The sequence below is a fragment of the Primulina huaijiensis genome, chromosome 12, assembly GCF_012295235.1.
Source record: "Primulina huaijiensis isolate GDHJ02 chromosome 12, ASM1229523v2, whole genome shotgun sequence".
In the NCBI taxonomy this organism is placed as follows: Eukaryota; Viridiplantae; Streptophyta; class Magnoliopsida; order Lamiales; family Gesneriaceae; genus Primulina; species Primulina huaijiensis.
The window spans coordinates 4592729-4614113 of record NC_133317.1 but is presented as its reverse complement, the minus strand read 5'-3'; the positions used below and the strand labels follow the sequence as shown (position 1 = coordinate 4614113).

The 21385-nt window shown below is 34.8% G+C and overlaps 3 protein-coding genes across 6 annotated transcripts; 1 reads left to right on the top strand and 2 right to left on the bottom strand.

The window, feature by feature from the left end:
• Positions 1–903: 903 nt before the first annotated feature.
• Positions 904–6037, bottom strand: LOC140989273 (ELF3-like protein 2). The gene is made up of 5 exons (XM_073458440.1): positions 5839–6037; positions 5136–5736; positions 4163–4905; positions 2107–2158; positions 904–1987 (listed from the first exon to the last, which is right to left on the bottom strand). Exons 2-5 carry the CDS (start codon positions 5343–5345, stop codon positions 1046–1048), a joined length of 1947 nt encoding a protein of 648 aa, XP_073314541.1. The 5' UTR covers positions 5346–5736; positions 5839–6037; the 3' UTR covers positions 904–1045.
• A 964-nt stretch (positions 6038–7001) lies between these two features.
• LOC140990571 (uncharacterized) lies at positions 7002–9924 on the top strand. The gene is made up of 4 exons (XM_073460324.1): positions 7002–7270; positions 8399–8506; positions 8655–8822; positions 9646–9924. Exons 1-4 carry the CDS (start codon positions 7169–7171, stop codon positions 9766–9768), a joined length of 501 nt encoding a protein of 166 aa, XP_073316425.1. The 5' UTR covers positions 7002–7168; the 3' UTR covers positions 9769–9924.
• A 3764-nt stretch (positions 9925–13688) lies between these two features.
• Positions 13689–19339, bottom strand: LOC140989876 (uncharacterized). 4 transcript variants are annotated; one of them, XM_073459370.1, is made up of 10 exons: positions 19231–19339; positions 18983–19100; positions 18597–18891; positions 18366–18514; positions 17526–17866; positions 15742–16132; positions 14887–14904; positions 14815–14847; positions 14170–14247; positions 13689–13826 (listed from the first exon to the last, which is right to left on the bottom strand). In XM_073459370.1, exons 5-10 carry the CDS (start codon positions 17852–17854, stop codon positions 13776–13778), a joined length of 900 nt encoding a protein of 299 aa, XP_073315471.1. In that variant the 5' UTR covers positions 17855–17866; positions 18366–18514; positions 18597–18891; positions 18983–19100; positions 19231–19339; the 3' UTR covers positions 13689–13775. The 4 variants fall into 4 exon arrangements, with proteins under 4 accessions (XP_073315471.1, XP_073315472.1, XP_073315470.1 ...); XM_073459371.1 differs by having other exon boundaries at positions 18597–18712; positions 18813–18891; positions 18983–19333; XM_073459369.1 differs by having other exon boundaries at positions 18983–19333.
• Between the last annotated feature and the right edge of the window lie 2046 nt (positions 19340–21385).

Genomic DNA, 21385 nt, shown 5'->3' with positions numbered 1-21385 from the left:
AAAAATATACAAATCTATCGATATTTTACTTGAAATTAAAAATTAACTGGATCCCCTCTCTTATTTTTAGTTGCATTTAGAAGTTGAGATATAACTTGTATAAATTGTAATAAAATAATAAATTATCAATCAAATGAAATATTTATGACCATATAACCTAATTAACTAGCTCCATAATATTGGCTTAATGCAATATTGGTTGTCGTTTCCACACTTACCAAGTATATGTTCAGTAGAAAGGATTTAATTTGAACAAAAAATTTTGAGATTCGGATTTGTGAAAATCGTATTTTTAGTCTTATATATTTACCTCTTTGTTATTTTGATCTTCTATGTTATTAAATTTCAATTTTAGTCATATATATTTCGATTTTTCGCAATTTTAATAATTTTTCATAAGGAGTACTGATGTAACACTGCACACATTAACACTATGTCATTGTCACGTCAGAGAAATAACTACATTGCGGGGAAAACAAAAAAGAGCAAAAACTTGTGTGAGACGGTTTCACGGATCGTGTTTTGTGAGACGAGTCTCTTATTTGGGTCATCTATGAAAAATTATTACTTTTTATGTTAAGAGTATTACTTTTTATTGTGAATATTGGTAGGGTTGACCCGTCTCACATATAAAAATTTGTGAGACCATCTCACAAGAGACCTACTCAAAAAAAAAAACAACCCAAAGAAAGCAAAGACTAAATTTGAAATTTGACAACTTAGACGATCAAAATCACAAATAAATAAATATATAAGACCATAATTGCAATTTTTCCATCGTTCATGTTAATGAAAAATTTCAAACAACTCGATACAAACATGATATTCACGAAATTTTAAAACAACCGTTGTGTTCAAATCTACATCAAGTGATATTTATAAATAAATTTGGAGGTACTAATTTCAAATTAAAATGCAAATTTACAATATTCATTACCACTTAATTACGTCAATAAATATCCACAACTTTCAATACTCCATACCAAGATAACAATTAGGACGACCAATTATGAACTAAAATCCAAGTCCTAAGCAGGAAAGTCTCTCACATAGAAGAGTCATGCCGCCTTCTTTCCTCTTGTATGGATCGAAAAATTCTTGCAGCAGATTCAGAAGCAGACTCGGAATGCAGAGGAACAACCTTAATGACTCGTGCTGCAGGAGGGCGTTCCGGCTGAGGATGGTGAGGGCTAGAGTTAGGGGAGGCATCAATGGTTGGAGTTGGAGACAGCAGAAAAAGTGGAAGCACGTGTCTTGATTTCATGTCCCCGCTGCCTTGCAGACTCTCACTGGGGACAATTGACGAGATGCATTGTACTTCAATATCTTTGGTCGCATCCATGTTAGTCGCATCATGTTGGATGCTTGAATTCGTTTCTCGGGTGGATCGTTGATTGGCAATAGAAGGGACGTTGGTTTGCTCGACAGACGAGCCTGAAAATGCTTTAGTCATGATTGGCATGCAGTATGGAGGGAAGTAGCCTTGAGGAACGGGGGAAGGGAAAGTTGAATGTTGAAGCGGGATTCCAAATGTGGAAGTCGAAAAACTACCAGTTGCTGGATTTGATTCCGGAGGGACGTTATATCCTCCATAAACGGAGAAAACAAAACTATTTCCTGGGTGTGGCTTGTAAACAAGTCCTTCGGAAGGAGACATCAATGGGATCAACCACTGGTGTCCATGTGGTTGAGTTCGATTCAAAGCCCCCGATTCAGGGGGGGTATGTTTACTACTAATGGATGACGCGTGAGAGTAATTTCCACCAGTTTGAGTAGCGGATATAGAGGGTTTTCCCACGGACTTTTGGACCATGAGTTCGATCTTGTCGCTTGGTTTCACTGATTCGCCTTTGGAAACATTCGGAAGCACCACATTGGGGTTATCCATTGGGAGAGTCTTGGGAGGTACAGCGGGTTCTATAGGTTTTTCTGAAGAAGCAACGTTGTCCTCGACAAGATAAGGTGATAAAGCAATGCCTTTCTGAACCTGATACAAAGTTATGCTGAGTAACATTATGATTCAGCATTATGGTGAGAAACAGCAAATAAAGCATGAAAATTGAGTGTGTCAAAGAAAACCCGAAGCCAATTAAACTGCGCACCGACCTTTATCAGTCTATGCAACTCGAATATTTGACAAGCAAAAATTCGTTGTTGGCTGCAAATAAAGAAAATTTTATGTCAAAAACTGACGGGGAAAGTTAATGAAGCTTTGCAGAAAACCAAAGACGGAATTGATGAAGGGATAGCTGAAATGCACCGAAAAGAGAAGAAAAAACTCCAAGAATACCTGAATCACTACAAGAATAATCTATTATCGTGGAGAAAATAAATAACCTCCAGATGCGACAGACCACTAACTCAAAACCACCGCTTTTATCGGCAGTAAGCCAAGGAATCCATCATCAGATGAGGGCACTAGCCACCCCAGCTCAAAATGAAAAAAAATTAAACTTCATCTGTAAAATTTCTAAAATTACAAGTACTTCCCTCCTTTGAAACCATTTTAGTCTCCTCCTTTGCAACTATTCTTCAATCCTCCATTGACAGGAAGGCCAACATATCCAACACTTTACCAACTTTCACCCAAAACTTGAGTGTCTTTCAAAAAGGGAAAAAATAAAAACAGCGGACAGATTATGAGTTCAAAACATATCATCGACCAATATCATAATGACCACAAGCAATTGAAATGCCAGAGAACAATGGCTCCAACTGATAGATCAAAAATTTCAATAAATGCTCCCATGACCTTGGTCGAACACAACATCTCAAGACTCAATAATAATTGTAGTTTTATATAATAGAATATATGTTGAAGAAGATGAACCGAGAAGTACGACATATACTCACACAAATCAAATCAGCGGATAACAACTTAATCTAATCTATCCAAAGTTTAAAATATAAAAACAGCAGATGAATGTTTATCTAACAATTCAAATGCCCATCCTCATCTAATTTTCGGATATTCATCACTACCCTCAAGTTGGGTTATATATGTCGATCATGTCCAAGTGGTTATATATGTGGATCCTGTCCAACTTGGACACCAAGTCTTCAAATGTAGGTCGAAACAGGGCCTTTGTTACGATGTCTGCAACTTGTGAATGGCTAGGAACGTAGCAGGGATTCTCTTCTCAATCTTTTCACTTATGAAATGACGATCGACCTAAACATGCTCGGTTCGATCATGATGAACTGGATCATTGACAATATTTATTGCAGCTTCATTGTCACACTTCAGTTCCACAGTCTGATGACCTTCCAATTTCAGTTCAGTCAACAATCTTTGAAGTCATAAACCTTCGCAAATTCCATTGGCCAAGGACCGAAATTCCATTACAGCGAGTTGTGGGCTGGCCAGCTCTGCCAGCCCGTTATGACATCCCTACGGTTGAGGGCGGAAAAATAATAAGTGACTGTGGATTCTTCCTGGAGTACATCGTGAATAGCGGATTCCGTTTATGTTTCACGAGCTGCATCCCATATATCTTTAGCAGTGAAGTAAAGAAGAAAATTCTCGCCAATCTCAAGCGTCATGGAATTAATCAACCATGACATGATCAAATTGTTCTCAGCCTTTCATGTTTTGAACTTGGCATCGCTCGAATCAGGGCAGGTCACCATACCCATAAGGAAGTCTTCTTTGCCACCGCCACAGATGAACATCATTACAGATTGCGACCAAGGCAGAAAATTACAATCATTTATCTTATTGAACGTGATGGAGAATGGAGACGCATCACCCAAACTTGGGTTGTGGTCACTGGAGAGGAGGTGTTGTCGGAAGAGGAGGTCATGTCGTGCTTCGTCATTGGTCGAACCCGACTTTTGATACAACGTGTCTTATATAATAGAATATATGCTCAAAAATGAATTCTTATTCACATAATGAACAGAGAAGCACAACCTATACTTATACAAATCAAATCAGCGAATAACAACTCAATCTAATATATCTAAAGTTTAAAACATAAAAACAGTGGATGAATGTTTATGTAATAATTCAAATGCACATCCTCGTCTAATTTTCGGATATTCAACAATAATGAACTCTATGACCACATTATTCAGTTTTCAAAGAAAACAAGTGAAACTTTCGGACGAATCAAAAGAATGGCAATATATTTTCAGAAGATAGGGCAAGCATATAACTTACTTAGTAATAGTTCTTCTTGCTTTCCAAAAGTGTCTCTGACCTATTATTCCCACAACATCGTCAGGTGTTATATCCGGTCCAAATAGAGCATCAACAATTGATGTTTCAGACATACTTTCACCCCTGTCGAAATTACCCATCCGCAGCGATCCACAAGGCCCATCTTCTCTAGATTCTCCATCATGTACAATATTATGATCTCCTGACTGAAAAGCCCTAGATGAAATAGAACACTTGCTTTTAGTCAAGGCCGATGTACACTCCCTCGAGACAGTCACAGCACTATGGATTCCACTGGCAGGTTGTGCTTCGGCAAGCTCTGGCAAGTTGATACGATTAGAATGACTATTTCCTGGTTCAAGACTTGAAGAAGGATAAGGCCGCTTCAGCGGTTCTTCAGTCTTCTCAACTATTGATGAATTTGAGACAGGTTTAACGAATTGATTCGGACCAACAACAGACTCTTGTGAATACCCTTCCTTGTGGAATTGTCCTTCTTGCCTTGGTAAGTGTCCAATCACACCATGCTTGTCTGCTTTTGAAATTTTCAATGGGTGATTAAAATAATAGGTATTGAATGGAGTTGCCTTTTCTCTGTTATTTACTTGACTTGACCTGGAATTTGTGGAAATTGGAATGGCAAAGTCATCTTCATCCAATTTTTTTCTCAGCTCTATTTGTGTTAACGGAGAGCTCAACTCAGAATCCTGGATATACTGCTTCTCAAACATTAGTCTGGAAGGCTGCTGGCGAGAGGAAAAAATGATATAAACTCTATCTATGCTTGAATCTAACGATAATTGAGTATCATAAAAGATTGCACACAGCATAGAAAAAACAGGAAACCTGATCTAATGACGATGACTGCATTCAAGTAAAAACATAAAAATATGAGGCAAAGGCAAAACGTACAAAAAAGTATGAAGCCACCAAATTTCATGAGAAAGAACATGAAGAAACTGAAATTCGTTACCTGGCTCAGATGAGGCACTGAATTTGGAGTGATACCATTCCGATTATGGGACAGAACTGTATGACTGAATCTCTTAGAAGGGATGCTGAGCTGCTCGTAGAGAGCCATCTTGTTCCTTGGAGGTGCTCTTGGCCCTCCTTTCTCTGTATCATTCAAATGAAGCCTTGGAAACATAGGTCCCTCGTCTTTGCCTCTCTTCATCTCCACCATCTATTTTCCAATATTAACCCACTTTTTCTATGATTTCGTTTTCAAATTTAAGCATCAAGAAGAGTGTCAAGTTCACACTTGTTGAGTTCTTCAACAATTCCTCACAGGTCAACATAAATATCAAGTCCCATATATCAAGATCAAAGCTTTTTCGTCAAAAATAGGAAACTTCAAGAAACTTTACTTTGAATCAAAGCACCCACTAATAAAAACGCAAATTACAACAAACTGGTGAACATAACCTGAATTCATGACCAGAAACTTAATTCCAAAACCGGCCAACTTAAGAAAACATCAAATACTGCTTTTCTTGATGAATAAAAAAACAACAGAGTTGGACCAACTCGCAATAAAGCAAAAATTCTCCGCCAAAGTTGATTCTTCTTCCTTTCTAAGTAAAATATCAAGGATATTTATAAACAAGCACACACATACACACACGTAATAAGGAACATTAATTTTAAATATCAAGAAACACTTGGACATAATTCACCTTTTCCAAGAACTGAAATACATGCAACCCAATAATAAATGATAGACGCAGGTGAATCAAAAAATGATTCGAAATTGGCTAAAAATGAGGTTAGGAAGATTTACAACAAAAAAAAAGTGTTTTGAATGGGAAAATGTTAAAAACACCCTATGGACCCATTATTTGGATAGAACAGAACCTGCAACTTCATAAAGAGATCGATTTCCATGAATTTAAAACATAAATATACATATAGATATATTATAGTATTTAGGACATTTCCACTAGATTTCTCCTTGCTGGTTAAAAGAAAACTTGATAAAGATTTAGGGTCCATAACTAATTTAATTTTGACACGTACAGAAAATGTACCTGGTTTACTCATTTCTTCTCGTGTAAATATAAATAGCATGTCAAAAAAAAAAAAAAAGAATTAATTACTTAAATTGTTATACTGCATCATAGAGGGATGATGCATGGTGATCTGATGTTTTCTTGCCACATATTCAACGAGGTTGTATTTAGATAGAAGAATTTGACTGTATTTGATTTAAAATTTACATCTCAGATCTATTGTATGCATGTAACTCAAAATTCTAATGAAATATTTGAAATCAATTGTGATATATGGCATATTTTTTTGCTTCAAAATCGTCCAATCTAATGATTTAAAATCATCTCATAAATATAAATCCTTATATTAAAATGAAATTAAAAAAAATTAGGGCTAACTTCAGTTTATATAAATGAACTATTTTAATCATGTAAATTAAATTATCTACATCTACTTTTTTTTTTATATAAAAAAATCATATTATCTTCATATATTCGATGTCATTGAACTCTTTGTTAATTTAGGTTGCACTTGAATTAACGGATTTGAGGTTATGAATTTCAAATTCATTGATTTGCTTAGATAAAAAAAATATAATATATTAATTTGTGATGAATTTCAAATTTATAAAAAAATAATATCACTCTCAAGGTACTTCTCGAATCTAACACGTTCCAATAAAATCATAAATTCAAATTCAACCTCTTAATTTTGAGTACTATTACATATGATTTCAATTTTTCAGTTTTAGAAACACTAACATATGACAAAATTTCGGTTTTGGTTTCGATTTCGGTTCCGTTTAGGGGACCGTGGTGGGGTGTAAGGGTTCGCAAGTGTCGGACCATGATCGACGACAATAAATGAGTCTAGCGTATAAATAGAAAGAAGAAATCGTGGGCTTAATCCCGATGTCGCGTTGGGATGAAACGCGACAATTGTATTCATATACCTACGTAAAAGTAGAGCAAGGACACGAGCGAGAATTCCGGAGATTCGAAGCTTTTACAGTCAAGAATGGTGAACTACATGTTGATGATCAGCGCGGAGCTTGAGAATCTTACTGACCTCCAGCCTCAGGACGGTTGCGATGATGCTAACTTCGCCTACTACTTCAAGGTATCTCCCTTTTCTTTTTTGTCGATTTTATCCACGACTTTTGACTAAATCGGAGATTATTCATGAATTATGATCGTATTTGAACTTGTATGTCGGATTCGGTAGTTCTGATCACCCATAGGTTGCAATATATTCTCAGTTTTGTCGCTTTATTTCGATTATTATTTATGTTTAGGTTAATGCGTTGATTTGGTTTCCTCTCTGTGTTTTTCAGGGGCAGAGATTATTGTATGCCTCTTTAGTTTAGTTTAGTAGTCACTTTCATTTGCTGTTTAATCAGCCAGTTTGGATTAGAGTTTTCATGCTCAACTCATTTGTAATTTATTTTGTGGAATTCCATACCTTAATTGTGATAGTATGCTAATATGGTGTTGTCAGAATTTTCCCCTATATTTTCACATTGCATTCTCTGAGTGTTAGCTAAAGGTTTTTGTCTAATTTAGTTGCACTGACTTTGAAATAGCTTGTACCTAGATAACATGCAGACAGTAAACGTAAATCTTTACGCATGAGCATATGAGGGCAGGTAAATTATATGATGTTGCTGGGATTTTTTATGGTTGGTATTGTCTAGATTTATATCTATGTAATTGCATCCTGGTCTTTCCAGAATGGTATGTCCTGTTTCCTGATGTGTATTTTACAGCTGGTAACTGTCAATGTGGTGGGCTGGAAAGCTAAATGTTATCCGTTGCTATTTGTCACGCCTAATTGTTTCATATTAAATTCTTTTTTAAGTTGTTAAACTAGTGTGGGGAATGGGGATCATCGTTTGAGCCTTCGTTTTGATTAATGTAAGTAGTTAACTTGATTTGAGTACATGTAATTGACATTTGTTTATTTCCCATGTTTTAGCATAAAAGAATTATTATCACTTTGTAAAATCTTTTATGGTCATCTTGTTTGGCATAAGGCATGTTTCAGCTTATTTACATTATGGATCATGGCATTTCATGAATATCACACAAAATGACCATCCAAATGGGATTCAGATTTGATAATGATTTTTAAGTTATCTTGACTAATTAAACCTTGTTTTGAATATACTTGAAGTAGAATCGGTAACAATTTCATTATTTCAAAAATCATTCCTCACACTTTTGTGTACTTTTCATCTACTACATTTAGCTGAAATGTGGAAACTGTGGAGAAGTGACACAGAAAGAGACTTGTGTTAGCTTGAATGAGACAGTTTCTTCTACAAAAGGCAAAGGTGAAACCCATCTTGCACAAAAGGTAAACTCTCCCTCACACACACACGTAAGAATAATATCTGGCAACATATATTTTTGTATTTCTTAAATACCTGTTAAACTAATTGATTTAGGTTTGGCGAGGATAATTTGTCATTTTATAGTAATTTCTTATTTTTTTCAACTTCCAGTGCAAGTTTTGTACTAGGGAAGGAACTGTGACTATGATCAGTGGCCGGGGCCGTCCTCTTACTCAGGCAGATGCTGAGAATGGAAAGTCTGCTCCTCTAATGTTATTTGACTGCAGGGGTTATGAGCCTCTGGACTTTGTATTTGGTAGCGGGTGGAAAGTTGAATCAGTACGTCAAATTATTTTTTATCTGGTTTGAGCGTGAAAACATTTTTTTCTCATGCATCTTCAGAGCTTATTTTATAATTTGTAGAGTATTAATTTCTTATCTACAAAACTCGATGCTCTGCATTTATTGATAGAAGAAGGAAATAACAATATTTTGTTGTGTTACAAGGGTTGAGAAAATAAAGGAGTTTAGGTGATGATAATTCAGGAATTCTATCGCAGTGATAGTTTTTATATGCCTTTTACCCTTAGTTATGACAGCTTAGTATACCAAGGCCCTATAAATTTTATCTCATTGTTTGACTACTAATTGGAGAAAGGAACCTACCAATGTCTATGTTGAGGTATCGATGGTTGTACTCAGATACTTTTGGTTTGGCTGATTAAATAGAGTAAACCTGAAAAGAAAACATAACATCAAAAGGTTCACCAATAAATACAATAGAATATGGAAGAAGGAAAAGCTCTGTATCACAAAGTTTACACTTCGGTGTGCCTCTGTTCCAAATTTCGTTGCTTTCCTTCTTGTGAGGAGCACAACCATCAAATGGGGGAGTAGGGACAGTTGAATAGTCAACTTCCTAACACGAAAGATTACAAATCTTTCAAGTTTTACCTCCCAACTGCTTCATGAAAAATTGAGTTGGCCAACTAAAATTTTAAGCTCTCCTTGCAACTTGTGGATTATTTTTTTTGCCAATCTTGTGCTTTCTTCTATTTTTTTATGAAATGTAACTCTCTTTCACAAACATTTTGTCATGATTCTTTTGAGTGCTGCATTGTTGCTTTCGTTTACATTATTTGCTCTTTTTGTTTTCCCTTAGATCGAAGGAACCGCGTTTACAGATGTTGACTTGTCCGGAGGGGAGTTTGTTGAATATGATGAAAAGGGCGAATGCCCTGTCATGATCTCTAACCTTCTTGCAGTATTCACTGTAGTTAAGTAACTCTAACAATCTCTTCCTGAAATATTCTAGGAAATAAGTTGGGCATCGGCATCTAACTGCTACTAAACTTGTATGTAAAAGGATGACATCTTTTGTGTGATTGATACCTGTTGTTTTTCTGCACTCCAATTTTATGCTACACTTGGTTTTTTGGTTTGCCTTGCTGATTGGGCCTAAAAATTGACACGTGTTCTCTATAAAATGTGAAATAAACCAGTCAGATATATAATTTTGGTCGAATAATTTTTTGTTTTAGAATCTTCATTGCCTTTTTATTTGAAAAAAACATGCAATCTCGTGCATGCGACAATATGTCATCCATATTATATTATTAAAGTTTGTAGTAATAGTGACAAAATAATGTCATAGTCCGGTTTCCATAATGCCTTCTATTTTGTTTTTAACGAGAGTGTTTAAATAATAAAAATCGAATGTACACGCAAATTACTGTTAGGTAAGATTTTATTTAATGTGGTGGGACTCAGATTAAATAAAATAATAATAAAATCTTTTCCCACATCGATTGATTTTAAAAAGCTGGACGAAGGAATTAGAGAAATTATTTTCTCGGTATACTCGGGTTGGGAGTGTGAGAAATATTGAGTGTATTGGTGTATACACTTGTTGTAATATTTCTTCCAGTTATAAAAGTTGCAGTGCTCCGTGGACGTAGCCTATATTGGGTGAACCACGTAAATCTTTGTGTTCTTGTTGGTTATTTTATTCAGCTAAAATTGATTGGGTACTATTATCATCGTGGTCGGCATCGCTTCGGGGGTGTAATTTCCCAACAACTGGTATCAGAGCCTTGTTGTGAAAATTCTTAAGAATTCTGAGTATGCTCTGTGGTTGCAGCTTTGTCTGATCTTCCACATCAGAAAAGATTTTTTAGAGTTTTTGCTAAGGCTAGAGAAGTGATGGCCGGAGATGATGGATCGGGACCGAGTATCAACAAGTTCGACGGTACAGATTTTACGTTCTGGCGACTACAAATTATTGATTATTTGTATAGCAAGAAGTTGCATCAACCTCTATCTGGAAAGAAGCCGGAAAAGATGGAGGATGATGACTGGAAGCTTCTTGATCGACAAGTGTTAGGTGTAATACGATTGACCCTAACGAAGAACGTGGCACATAATGTGGCGGAGGCAAAAACAACGGAGGAGATGATGTCCATTTTGTCGGACATGTACGAAAAGCCATCGGCAAATAATAAAGTATATCTCATGAAAAAGTTATTTAACTTGAAGATGAGAGAAGATGCATCGGTGGCTAAACACATCAATGAATTCAACACGATTGTTTCACAGCTGACATCGGTTGAAATTAAATTTGATGATGAGATTCGGGCACTTATTCTTTTGGCGTCTTTACCAGACAATTGGGAACCAATGCGGGCAGCGGTTAGTAACTCTGTTGGAAAAAGAAAGCTACAATTCAATGATGTCAGAGATCAAATTCTTGCTGAAGAAGTTCGCAGGATGGATTCTGGTGAAGGAACATCATCAAGTTCTGCTCTAAATCTCGAGAATAGAGGAAGGGGCAGGAGTGACGAAAAGAGTTTTAACCAATGGCATGGTAGATCCAAGTCGAGAAACGGAAAAGACAAAAGCAATTTTGAAAAGAATGTGAAGTGCTGGAGCTGTGGTGAGACTGGTCGCTTGAAAAAGAATTGCAGATCAACAAAGGACGACGCTAATGTTGTTACTGAGGAGGTACATGATGGTCTATTACTATCCATGGAAAGCTCGGTTGATTCTTGGGTTATGGACTCGGGAGCTTAGTTTCATACCACTGGTAATCGTGATGTATTCGATAATTACATTGCGGGAGATTACGGAAAAGTTTTCCTGGCTGATGGAAAACCTTTGGAAATTGTTGGTATGGGTGATATCCGGATGAAGATGACAAATGGATCTGTCTGGAAAATCAACAAAGTAAGGCATGTACCAAAGTTGACACACAATCTGATTTCAGTAGGACAGCTTGACGACGAAGGTCATAAGGTGACCTTTGGTGATGGTTCCTGGAAAGTGAAAAAGGGAGCCATGATTGTTGCTCGAGGAAAGAAAACTGGAACACTTTATATGACTTCCAGTTTGAGAAATAAATTAGCGGCTGTGGATGCTGGAGCTAATTCAAGTCTATGGCATAGTAAGCTTGGGGATACGAGTGAAAAGGGAATGAAGATGCTTGTTTCAAACGGAAAGCTATCGGAATTAAAGATCGTTGAAAGCAAGTTGTGTGAAGCTGTATTTTTTGGAAAGCAGAAAAAGGTGAGCTTTTCAAAAGAGGTTAGAGAACCGAAACCAGCGGATTTGGAGCTGACACATACTGATATATGTGGACCATCTCCTGTGACATCCCTTGGAGATCACTCAAGATATTATGGTACTACTGTTGACGATTCGAGCAGGAAATTTTGGGTTTATTTTGTGAAAAATAAATCGGATATTTGAGACCTTTAAACAGTGGGAGTTAGCCATGAAAGATGTGATGGATTCACTGTCATCCAATCACATGTGGGAGTTGTCAGAACTTTCTGAAGGTAAAAAGATTTTACATAGCAAGTGGGAGTACCGGTTAGAACATGACGGAAGCAAGCGGTACAAAGAAATACTTGTTGAAAAGGAAGTCATTGGTTACACTGATATTTTCTCTCTGGTGGTAAAGTTAACTACTATCAGGACTGTACTTGGATTGATGGTAAAAGAAGATTTACATCTTGAACAGTTAGATGTAAAGACGATGTTTCTTCGTGGTAAGGTAGATGAAAAAATGAATCAATCACAGGGATTTGAAGTACGAGGAAAGAGAAAATGGTGTGCAAACTTCAGAAGAGCTTGTATGGTCTCAAACAAGCAAGACAGTGGTACAAGAAGTTTGATGGTGTAATGAATAATGATGGTTTTCTGAGATATCAGGCTGATCACTGTTGTTATCTGAAGCTTGATGGTTATTATATCATACTACTGATATATGTAGATGATATGTTGATAGCAGGAGCTTGTCTGGAGAAGATTGATACACTCGAGAAAGAGTTATCAAAGGAATTTGCTTTAAAGGATTTGGGTGCTGCAAAACAAATCCTTGGAATGTGGATCCTTAGAGATCGAGTGAATAAAGTCTTGAAGCTTGAGAAGATTCCTGGAAACAAGAATCCAGCTGATATGCTCACGAAGGCTGCTATCATTGAAAAACTGAAGGTGTGTTTGACTTCAGTTGGTCTCCTAGACTAACAAAGGAGGTATGAGCTGCTGCACTGATGGTGTGAAGACATGATTGGAATCAAGTCTTCAAGTGGGAGAATTGTTAGGTAAGATTTTATTTAATGTGGTGGGACCCAGATTAAATAAAATAATAATAAAATCTTTTCCCACATCGATTGATTTTAAAAAGCTGGACGAAGGAATTAGTTATAAATAGAGCTCAATTCATTTAGTTATTGTATCCCAAAATCAAAAGCTTTTTAGCTTTGATAAATAGAGAGTGCATAGAAAAAAAGAGTGTATTTTTTTCTTGAGTGCGGGAATTCTCTTTTTGTGAGTTAGAGAAATTATTTTCTCGGTATACTCGGGTTGAGAGTGTGAGAAATATTGAGTGTATTGGTGTATACACTTGTTGTAATATTTCTTCCAGTTATAAAAGTTGCAGTGCTCCGTGGACGTAGCCTATATTGGGTGAACCACGTAAATCTTTGTGTTCTTGTTGGTTATTTTATTCCGCAATTGATTGGGTACTATTATCATCGTGGTCGGCATCGCTTCGGGGGTGTAATTTCCCAACAATTACGTGTGTATAAAATTGAGTTTTAAACTAATATCGATTTTAAAATAATAATTTAATTTTTGGAAGCGCTATATATTAATGCTATTGGCTTAATTTTATTTTATTTACATTTTGGAAGGAATTGTAACGCAGAGTGTCAAATTGAACCGTTCATTCATTTGCGCTGAACAAGTGTACAAATTTTCAAATATCACATTTCTACATTCCGTAACATTCCTTTACTCCGAGTCTGATTCCATGTTGCCCATAGCCTTCAAGCCTCTTGGTCTCTGAAAATGGTGAAGTGATATGTCGATTACAAAGAATTTCAAAAAAATAAAGAATTTCAAAAAAAGAAAAATTCAATTTATACAATACCACTTATGATCATGAATTTGAGTCCATTTAGATATTCGATGAAGAAAAGAGAATATTTTTATGTGTGCTAACAATTTAATAACAATCTTGGTAACTTCATAATGTTTCAGTTTATGTTCCTACATATTATCTGATATATACCAAGAAAGATATATGATATAATGAAACTAATACGAAATATTTACTTATGGGTGAGCTAAGTTATTCTGGTTCAAGGTTTCTTTAGGCAATATCATGGAGAAACAAAGAGAGTACCTTCTTGGAAACTTTCTTCTCTCGAACCTCGTATCGTTCAAGGGTTAGATCGCATAACCATGAACCTGGGCATACCAACTGCAATTGCAACCAAACATTCAGAATCAGACCGGATTTGAATCCAAATTCCGATGAATATACAGGATAATACTGTTTCTTCCATATTTCATGTATTTTTAGTAAATGTCCTATTTTTAAAAGCATGCATCTTCATGATCTATCTAAATTTATAAGATGATGCAAAATGGAATTCACAATGACATGCATAAAATATAGTACATGAAACTGATTGAATGTTTTCGACATTGGATGGTTATGAAATATCAGATGTTACGCTTGGTGCTCAACTATGAACCACTAATGATAGAAATTGACTCTTGAACCTTTTAGTGCTTTGTTTATATTGAGTTGGTGGTGTGAGACAGAGTGGGTCATCCAATAATATATGTTTAGGCTTTATATACATAATATATTTACATACGTGAAAGAAAACAAGAAAAATAAACCCCACCAAAATTAATAATTGGCAAAAGCATATTCCCTCCACGATAATAATTAATGAAAATAGCAAAGACTCGCAGGGTAGATGGAAAATTCAGAAATATATTCAACGATGGCTTTTAGAAACGACAAAAGGGTAACTACCCAGAAGGGGTGACCAGGCGTCTCAGTTGGGAAAAAATCGAAATTTTATAATTAATTTTCTAACTATTTGAATTCCAGCTTCCTCCTACCCTGCCAAAAATTCCTGGATCCTCTTAGTGGATAAAAAACATGAAAGTCAAAAACCAACTCCCAATAGTTGTTTGTTTATAGTTCCATTTTAATCAATCTTCGTTTGGTAGGAAGTAGCGTTATGAGATACAAACTTCTAAAAATACCGCCCCGCGGCAATTCAAGATCACGAGTTTAATTTCAAGCAGGGCATAACAAATCTGGAAAAACATTACTTGGCTACATAAACATTGATGTGAAGTTTAATGCACAATACTTGGCTACATAAACATTAAACAAGCAAAAAGCACATTCCCGTACAGACATGTCATCCCATTTATTCACAAAGGAATGGAGGAAAGAAGGGGCACGTTATGCATGCCTGCGTCCCTGCATCCCTGGTCTAGCCTCACACTAACATTTTGGACACACCATTTTGATATAAAGTAAAACAAGTTGCTTTTCCACGGCTGAAACCACCTAGCCTTAATAAAGTTTATATCGAATTGCTTATTATCATGGATGCCTAAGGTTTCTGATCGCAGAGAAAGAAATGGAAAACTAGTAATCCTTGTTTCCGAAGAGATGAGTAAATGTGAAAAACGCACTTATAAAAAATCCAATAATGAAGCACAGCAGCATATGTAATACGAACCAAGCGGAAGAGTTGAAATAAACATGAGTCAACCTAACTAGCCAACGAATAAATGGAAACAGTGTAAGCAAAATCACGGATGAAAGAGCAAAGCATCCTATACTTTCAGCAGCACAATGCAAGCAACTAATTCGAGGTAATGATAAATAATGGACTTATGAATGCAACAAATAGAGAAAAGAGAGGGGAGCAGTAAAACTAACATTGACTGTGCGCTGAATTAACTTGGCTCGTTTCTTTGGCCTTTGAGGAAGTTTGGAGCCTTTAATTGCCATGAAATCCTCTTCTTTTTCCTTACTTGTCAAGGCGATCACAAACTTGGGCGGCCACACTATGGCGACAGGCTCATTACATGACAAAAACCCACCATTCTTCCCTTCATGGGCTGTCTCCGATGACCCAGAACCACCACTTCCGCCACTGCCCTGGTGGTGATGGTGGTCATTTTGTTGATTACCATTATTATTGCTATTCTTTTTATTGTTGGGGTTGGTGCTGCAACTAGCTTTGATCTTATCACCACTTCTATCCGGTGAAGCCAATCCCTTCACGCCATTGCTATGTCCCCTCATACCAGTCCAACTCTCTGAATTCCTAAAGGAAATAAGAAATTACAGGTTAGAACGACATATGCATCCCATCCAAGTGGAGAGGGTACGAGAAAAACTGACATATATCATGAAGTTACCAAAAGTACAAAATACTTTCTAATTTAATTCACATATTATAAAATTTTGCTCCAAAACAAGTGAAATAACGCAGCAAAGGATCACCTCATACAAAAAAAAACACGAGACATTCACAACACATAAATCAATTACAGAAAAAAAAAATTACAACCCAAAAGCTGGTAATAAAAAAAAGGGTGAACTTTTTTTCCAGAAAAAAAAAAAAACCAAAGAAAAATAATTGGTGGAGGTGAAATTACAGGAATAACCTTGTAGGGTAGTTGTATATCACAAGGTTTGGCGTAGAAAAATGAGAGCCGTCAAGGGAGGGTGTGGTTGTGATTTGGGTCAGCTTTTATATTTAGAAGGCTCAAGAATTCAAGAAATTTGAGAGACTGCGAGAAATCTAAAGCATAAAAGCGAAACAGAGTTGGGAAGGAGAAACTTCAACGATTAAAATATAATTTTGTGGAAGAAAATTTGGGCCTTTGGATCGAAACAATATATCTGAATTTTTCTTCTGAAGAGTATACGTGTCCTAAATTCATATCAGTAATCACCTAATTCATTCATTCATGAAAAAGGAAGAGGATCAAAGGACAAATGGCGGCCCACTTTCCAAAGTTTCCATTATCAACCACTGCAGATAAAATATTAAAGCCTAATTTGTTTTTGTTTGCAAAATAAATTTTTTATACCCAAAAAACAAAATAAATACTATATATTTTTTTATTTTCACGTCTTAAAACATATTTCCTCCTATTTTTACAAATATCAACATAAATATTAAATGAACTTTTCTTTGCCATCAAGGAAAGCAGTTTCATATTATGACGATGTCACCAACAAAAAAAAAAAGAAAAAAAAAGAATTGTTATATTATTGTATCATATAATCTAAAATTTAATATAAATGCATACCAAACTGATGATGTTGCGCTCCGTCATATTCCCGTAATATCTCCTAAGATCTATCTTTTCTGAAAAATTATTTATTTTATAAAACTATATATTTTTATACATTATCTTGAGTTTTTCATAAATCTTACAATTTCTATATATGATCAACTTAGGGTGTAATATAATTAAAAAATATATAATTTTTAAATGGATCAAAATTAAAATTATATCGAGAAATTTTAATTTTTATAAATAAAAATAAATCCTAATATTGCTTTTTTGAAAAAATAGAAAATTAATTAGTAGTGTAAAAAAAATTAACAGTTAGAAAACTCTTTTAAAATTTTGAAAAAACTAAAACCTGACAAAACAAAATCTCAAATATCTAATCTTACACGTAAAAATAAGGAGAAAGAAAACCTCAAAATTCGATGAGAAGGTGACGGCGGACGTTGACGGAGATTCACACACACATTCCCGTTGCCCTTTTCTGTATTTATCTGCTGAAGCCAATTCGGATCCTTGCTTAGATCCGATCTGATTACCCGACGACTGACCCGGGTCATGGGTCGACCGGATCCGGTGCTTGAGTCCTTGTTCGTTTGGACCTTCATGCAGCGCATCCTTTTCCTATTACCCCACTGCAGCACGAACTCGGACGACATCGTAGAGGTTGTTGACCTGGGCTCGGATCTCAACAATAGTGGCCCGTTTCTATTATTGGTGGATTGGCCATTGTTCCTCTCCATATTCAAATTCACCTGTTCAATCCAATCACATTTCCGCCATTAGCGTTAACGGAAGTTCATATTCTGTCAGCTAACATTTCTTCCGAGGGAAAAAAATGCAGAATTCAGCTGACTTATGGTTATATGTTTTGGCCAAATGCAGAGATAAACAAGAATAACAAGGGGGAAGCCCAGAAATTTTACAACACCAGGAATTGATGAAGAAATGGAAATAGATTTGGCTTTCCCGCAGGGAGGATGGTAAAACATGCAGTATTGTCTGGTACTCTGGTTTGGTTTTCAGGGTTGGCCAAAGGAATCGAGGGGAAACTGAGAAAAATTATGTCATATCCAAACGCAAAGGAGGGTTGAAAATATGAAGAAAATAAGTTTGGTTGGCACCTTCGCCTATGAAAAATTTTAAATCAGAGAAGACGATATCTCCAGATTGAGAGGTAGGAGAAGATGGAAATCGATTCGATTCGGGGGGTCAAGAGGCAGATATGCGCGGGCGAGTCACCATATCCATTACCTGGAGGTCTCAATTAAAACACGGGACTGTACGGATTCAGCGGAGAACTCTGTTTTTTTCTTCTCTTTCACTGGGAAATTTTAACGAAATCGATCGTAATATTCTCTGAGAATCAATACCGAAGAACACCGAAACCGATTGCTCTGAATCTGCAGTCACAGAAAGTAAATATTTATGAGAAACAAATTCAACCATCTTTTCCAATGTTTACTGAGATGAAGATTTATACACCTTGTCTACTCTGATTTTGGCAGAAAATTTGCTGATGATTTTCTCACATAAAACTTCAAGCAAGATGAATTGATGTCGTGTACTTGACCAGAGACTCGAAATCTACCCTTCAGCCTCTGTCAACTCACGGATACAGCGATTTCAACCAGTCATTCGAACAGATCCAAGCCTCGATTGCAATTTTCGACAGCAATTTCAACCTGAAAAACAACAAACCCGAGCTTCGATCTAAGGCTTTTGTATTTTTTCCGATGTTTACAGACAAGAAACTAACATCAAATCTACGCAGACGAACCTGTAAAACAAAGATTAAGAAAATAAACTCGTTAATTACGAAGAGAACACAAAAAGAAACGCAGAATGGAAACACGATGATGATTACAAACCTCTGCGTTCAAATTTCTTTCGAGAAATCCGATAGTTCTTCATCCTTTTCAAAGCCTGCAATCTCATCCAATCGTCAACACCTTCTTGAAAACGACTTCAAATTGCTTGAAAATGCACCTGTGATGCATAATATACATACATATTACATGTTAAATCCGACATACATAACTCATATATCTTCGGAAAACTCAAAAACAGAAACAAAGATCATCTTCTGAAAACTATAGATTCACTGCATTTCACGCACCAAATTTTCCATTTTAAAGAATATTCAAAAAAATCAGACAAAAGAAGAAAATTGAGAGAGAAGCTCTTTGTTCTTTCTTGTGAAGAATGAAAAGAAAATATGAAATTACTCCTTTTTTACTTCCCATTTTTATACCCTCTCGTTTACACTTCGCTCTCTAACTCAATCTACACCGTTGAAAATAATTAACGGTCTGGATTGCTTCTCCACAAACATTTTTGGAACGCCGTTAGTGGTCCCCACTTCAACACCGGATGTCTCGTAACGACGTTAATGGACCAGACGGAATCTATATCTTGCCGTGAGATCTCAGCCAATATAAATATAAATATAAATTTAATACAAGTTTAAGTAGTCACTTTAATTAAGTTATCTAAGAAACAATCAAAAATTTATAAATTAAAAAAAATGAAGTTTATAATTATTAAATTCGTATTTTATTTACTTTTGAAATAAAAGTAAAAACTATATATTATATTGTTATGTTACACACTCACCATACACATATATGTGAACACGGATAAATTGATACTTATATATTAGATATGATAAAATATAAAAAAAATTGTAATAAAATCTAGAGAATATAATTAATGAAATGTTGACAATCCATTTTAAATTGTAATAATGTCTACTTTCTCTTCTCTATTATCCTTGTATCTTTTCTTTTCTGACTATTCCCATTTATCCTAAATGATTTTCTAATTAATTATGTAAATATAATTAATTTGAACATCGATGAATTGACACTTATAAATAAAATTGAGGATATTTTTCTAAGGGGTTCATACATTATTCTATAAACTATATATTGTAATATGTTTAATTTAGGGGAAAAATTATGATTTTTATCCTACTTATTAGCATGTTTGCATTTTTTTTTTTGACGGTCAATGCTTGTATTGAATATCTAAAATGTCATCTGTTACAAGACGAATCAACCAAATAGGAAAATCTCCAATTTCCCACACAAAATGAGAGGATGATGAAATAGCAAAAGAAGCGATCAAGTGTGCAACTGCATTCGCCGATCGTAGAATATGGCTAAGTGACGTGTTACTTAAGGAGTCCAAGAGATTTTGCATATTGATAGATTTTAGTTTTAAGCGTCGACTTTTCAATTTTTTTTACAATTTTTTGCATATAAGTGTTGATATGAAATAAAACACGTCAGTATCATATCGATTCGAATTCAGTGTCACATAGAAAAATGACTAAATATGTATTTAAAACTAAAATCTGATAATACAGATAATCAAGAGCACAAAACGACAAATATATAATAATAAAAATATAATTTTCTCTTATTTTTAAGAAACAATAAGGAAAAATTAATCATATCCATCACATGATATATAACTCATTTCATCTCAAATTTACAGATTTATTTGTTTTTCATAAATATTGTGAAATAGTTAGAAAAATAAATTCTCATACAAATTTATTAATTTATCCATATCTATATATATATATATAAAAGTAGAGTTTTTGCCAAAAATAGTAATTTCCCGCCAAAATGTCATTTCTAAAAAAAAGAAATATATATCATGAATATTGAAATATATGTACTGCAATAAATGATCACTTCAATTATTGTTTGCATTGATTATATCAATTCATTTAATTCAATTTTGAATTTAATTAATTTTTATATTAATTCAAATATAATTTATGTATTATATTTTTTTAATTTTTTTTACTCAAATTGAAACTAAACTCTATTGAAAACGTAAACTATATTAAAAATTTTACATTGATTTCAATTTAATTAAAAACTGTATAAATAAATTTAAAATACAAATGATTGTAATGTTCAGTATCACTTATGAGGTAAATCATTCAAAAATACATTTTGCTATTTTACGTAATTTCATGCTCAAATTACTTACTAAAAAAGAAATACAATATTTAATTAGTTTATTTAATTTTTTCTAAAAATAAAATTGGTTGGGTGTTAAAAATTATCACCACAACAAGGTTTTTTAATGGACATTAAATTACCATTTAATAATCATAAATTTATTTTTTTTTTTAATATCAAATGCATATTATTTCGAAATTACCGTAATTTGAAAGAATCAATGCATTATAGTTTTCTTCCAAAATCACATGTATATTGTATATCTTGAATTGTCTTCTTAGAAATTCAAATAAG

Bases quoted from the DNA above. Each gene is read 5' to 3' on its own strand.
- LOC140989273 (XM_073458440.1), bottom strand. From the start codon at position 5,345: ATGGTGGAGATGAAGAGAGGCAAAGACGAGGGACCTATGTTTCCAAGG. The intron at 2,159-4,162 runs GTAAGTTATATG...CTTTATTTGCAG, and splicing joins GCAAGAAGAACTATTACTAA to CCAACAACGAATTTTTGCTT. The intron at 1,988-2,106 runs GTCGGTGCGCAG...ACTTTGTATCAG, and splicing joins AGTTGCATAGACTGATAAAG to GTTCAGAAAGGCATTGCTTT.
- LOC140990571 (XM_073460324.1), top strand. From the start codon at position 7,169: ATGGTGAACTACATGTTGATGATCAGCGCGGAGCTTGAGAATCTTACT. The intron at 7,271-8,398 runs GTATCTCCCTTT...TACTACATTTAG, and splicing joins ACTTCGCCTACTACTTCAAG to CTGAAATGTGGAAACTGTGG. The intron at 8,823-9,645 runs GTACGTCAAATT...GTTTTCCCTTAG, and splicing joins GCGGGTGGAAAGTTGAATCA to ATCGAAGGAACCGCGTTTAC.
- LOC140989876 (XM_073459370.1), bottom strand. From the start codon at position 17,854: ATGGAGAGGAACAATGGCCAATCCACCAATAATAGAAACGGGCCACTA. The intron at 16,133-17,525 runs GTTTTCTTTCTC...TATTTCCTTTAG, and splicing joins CCTTCTCATCGAATTTTGAG to GAATTCAGAGAGTTGGACTG. The intron at 13,827-14,169 runs GTACTCTCTTTG...CACCATTTTCAG, and splicing joins AGAAGAAAGTTTCCAAGAAG to AGACCAAGAGGCTTGAAGGC.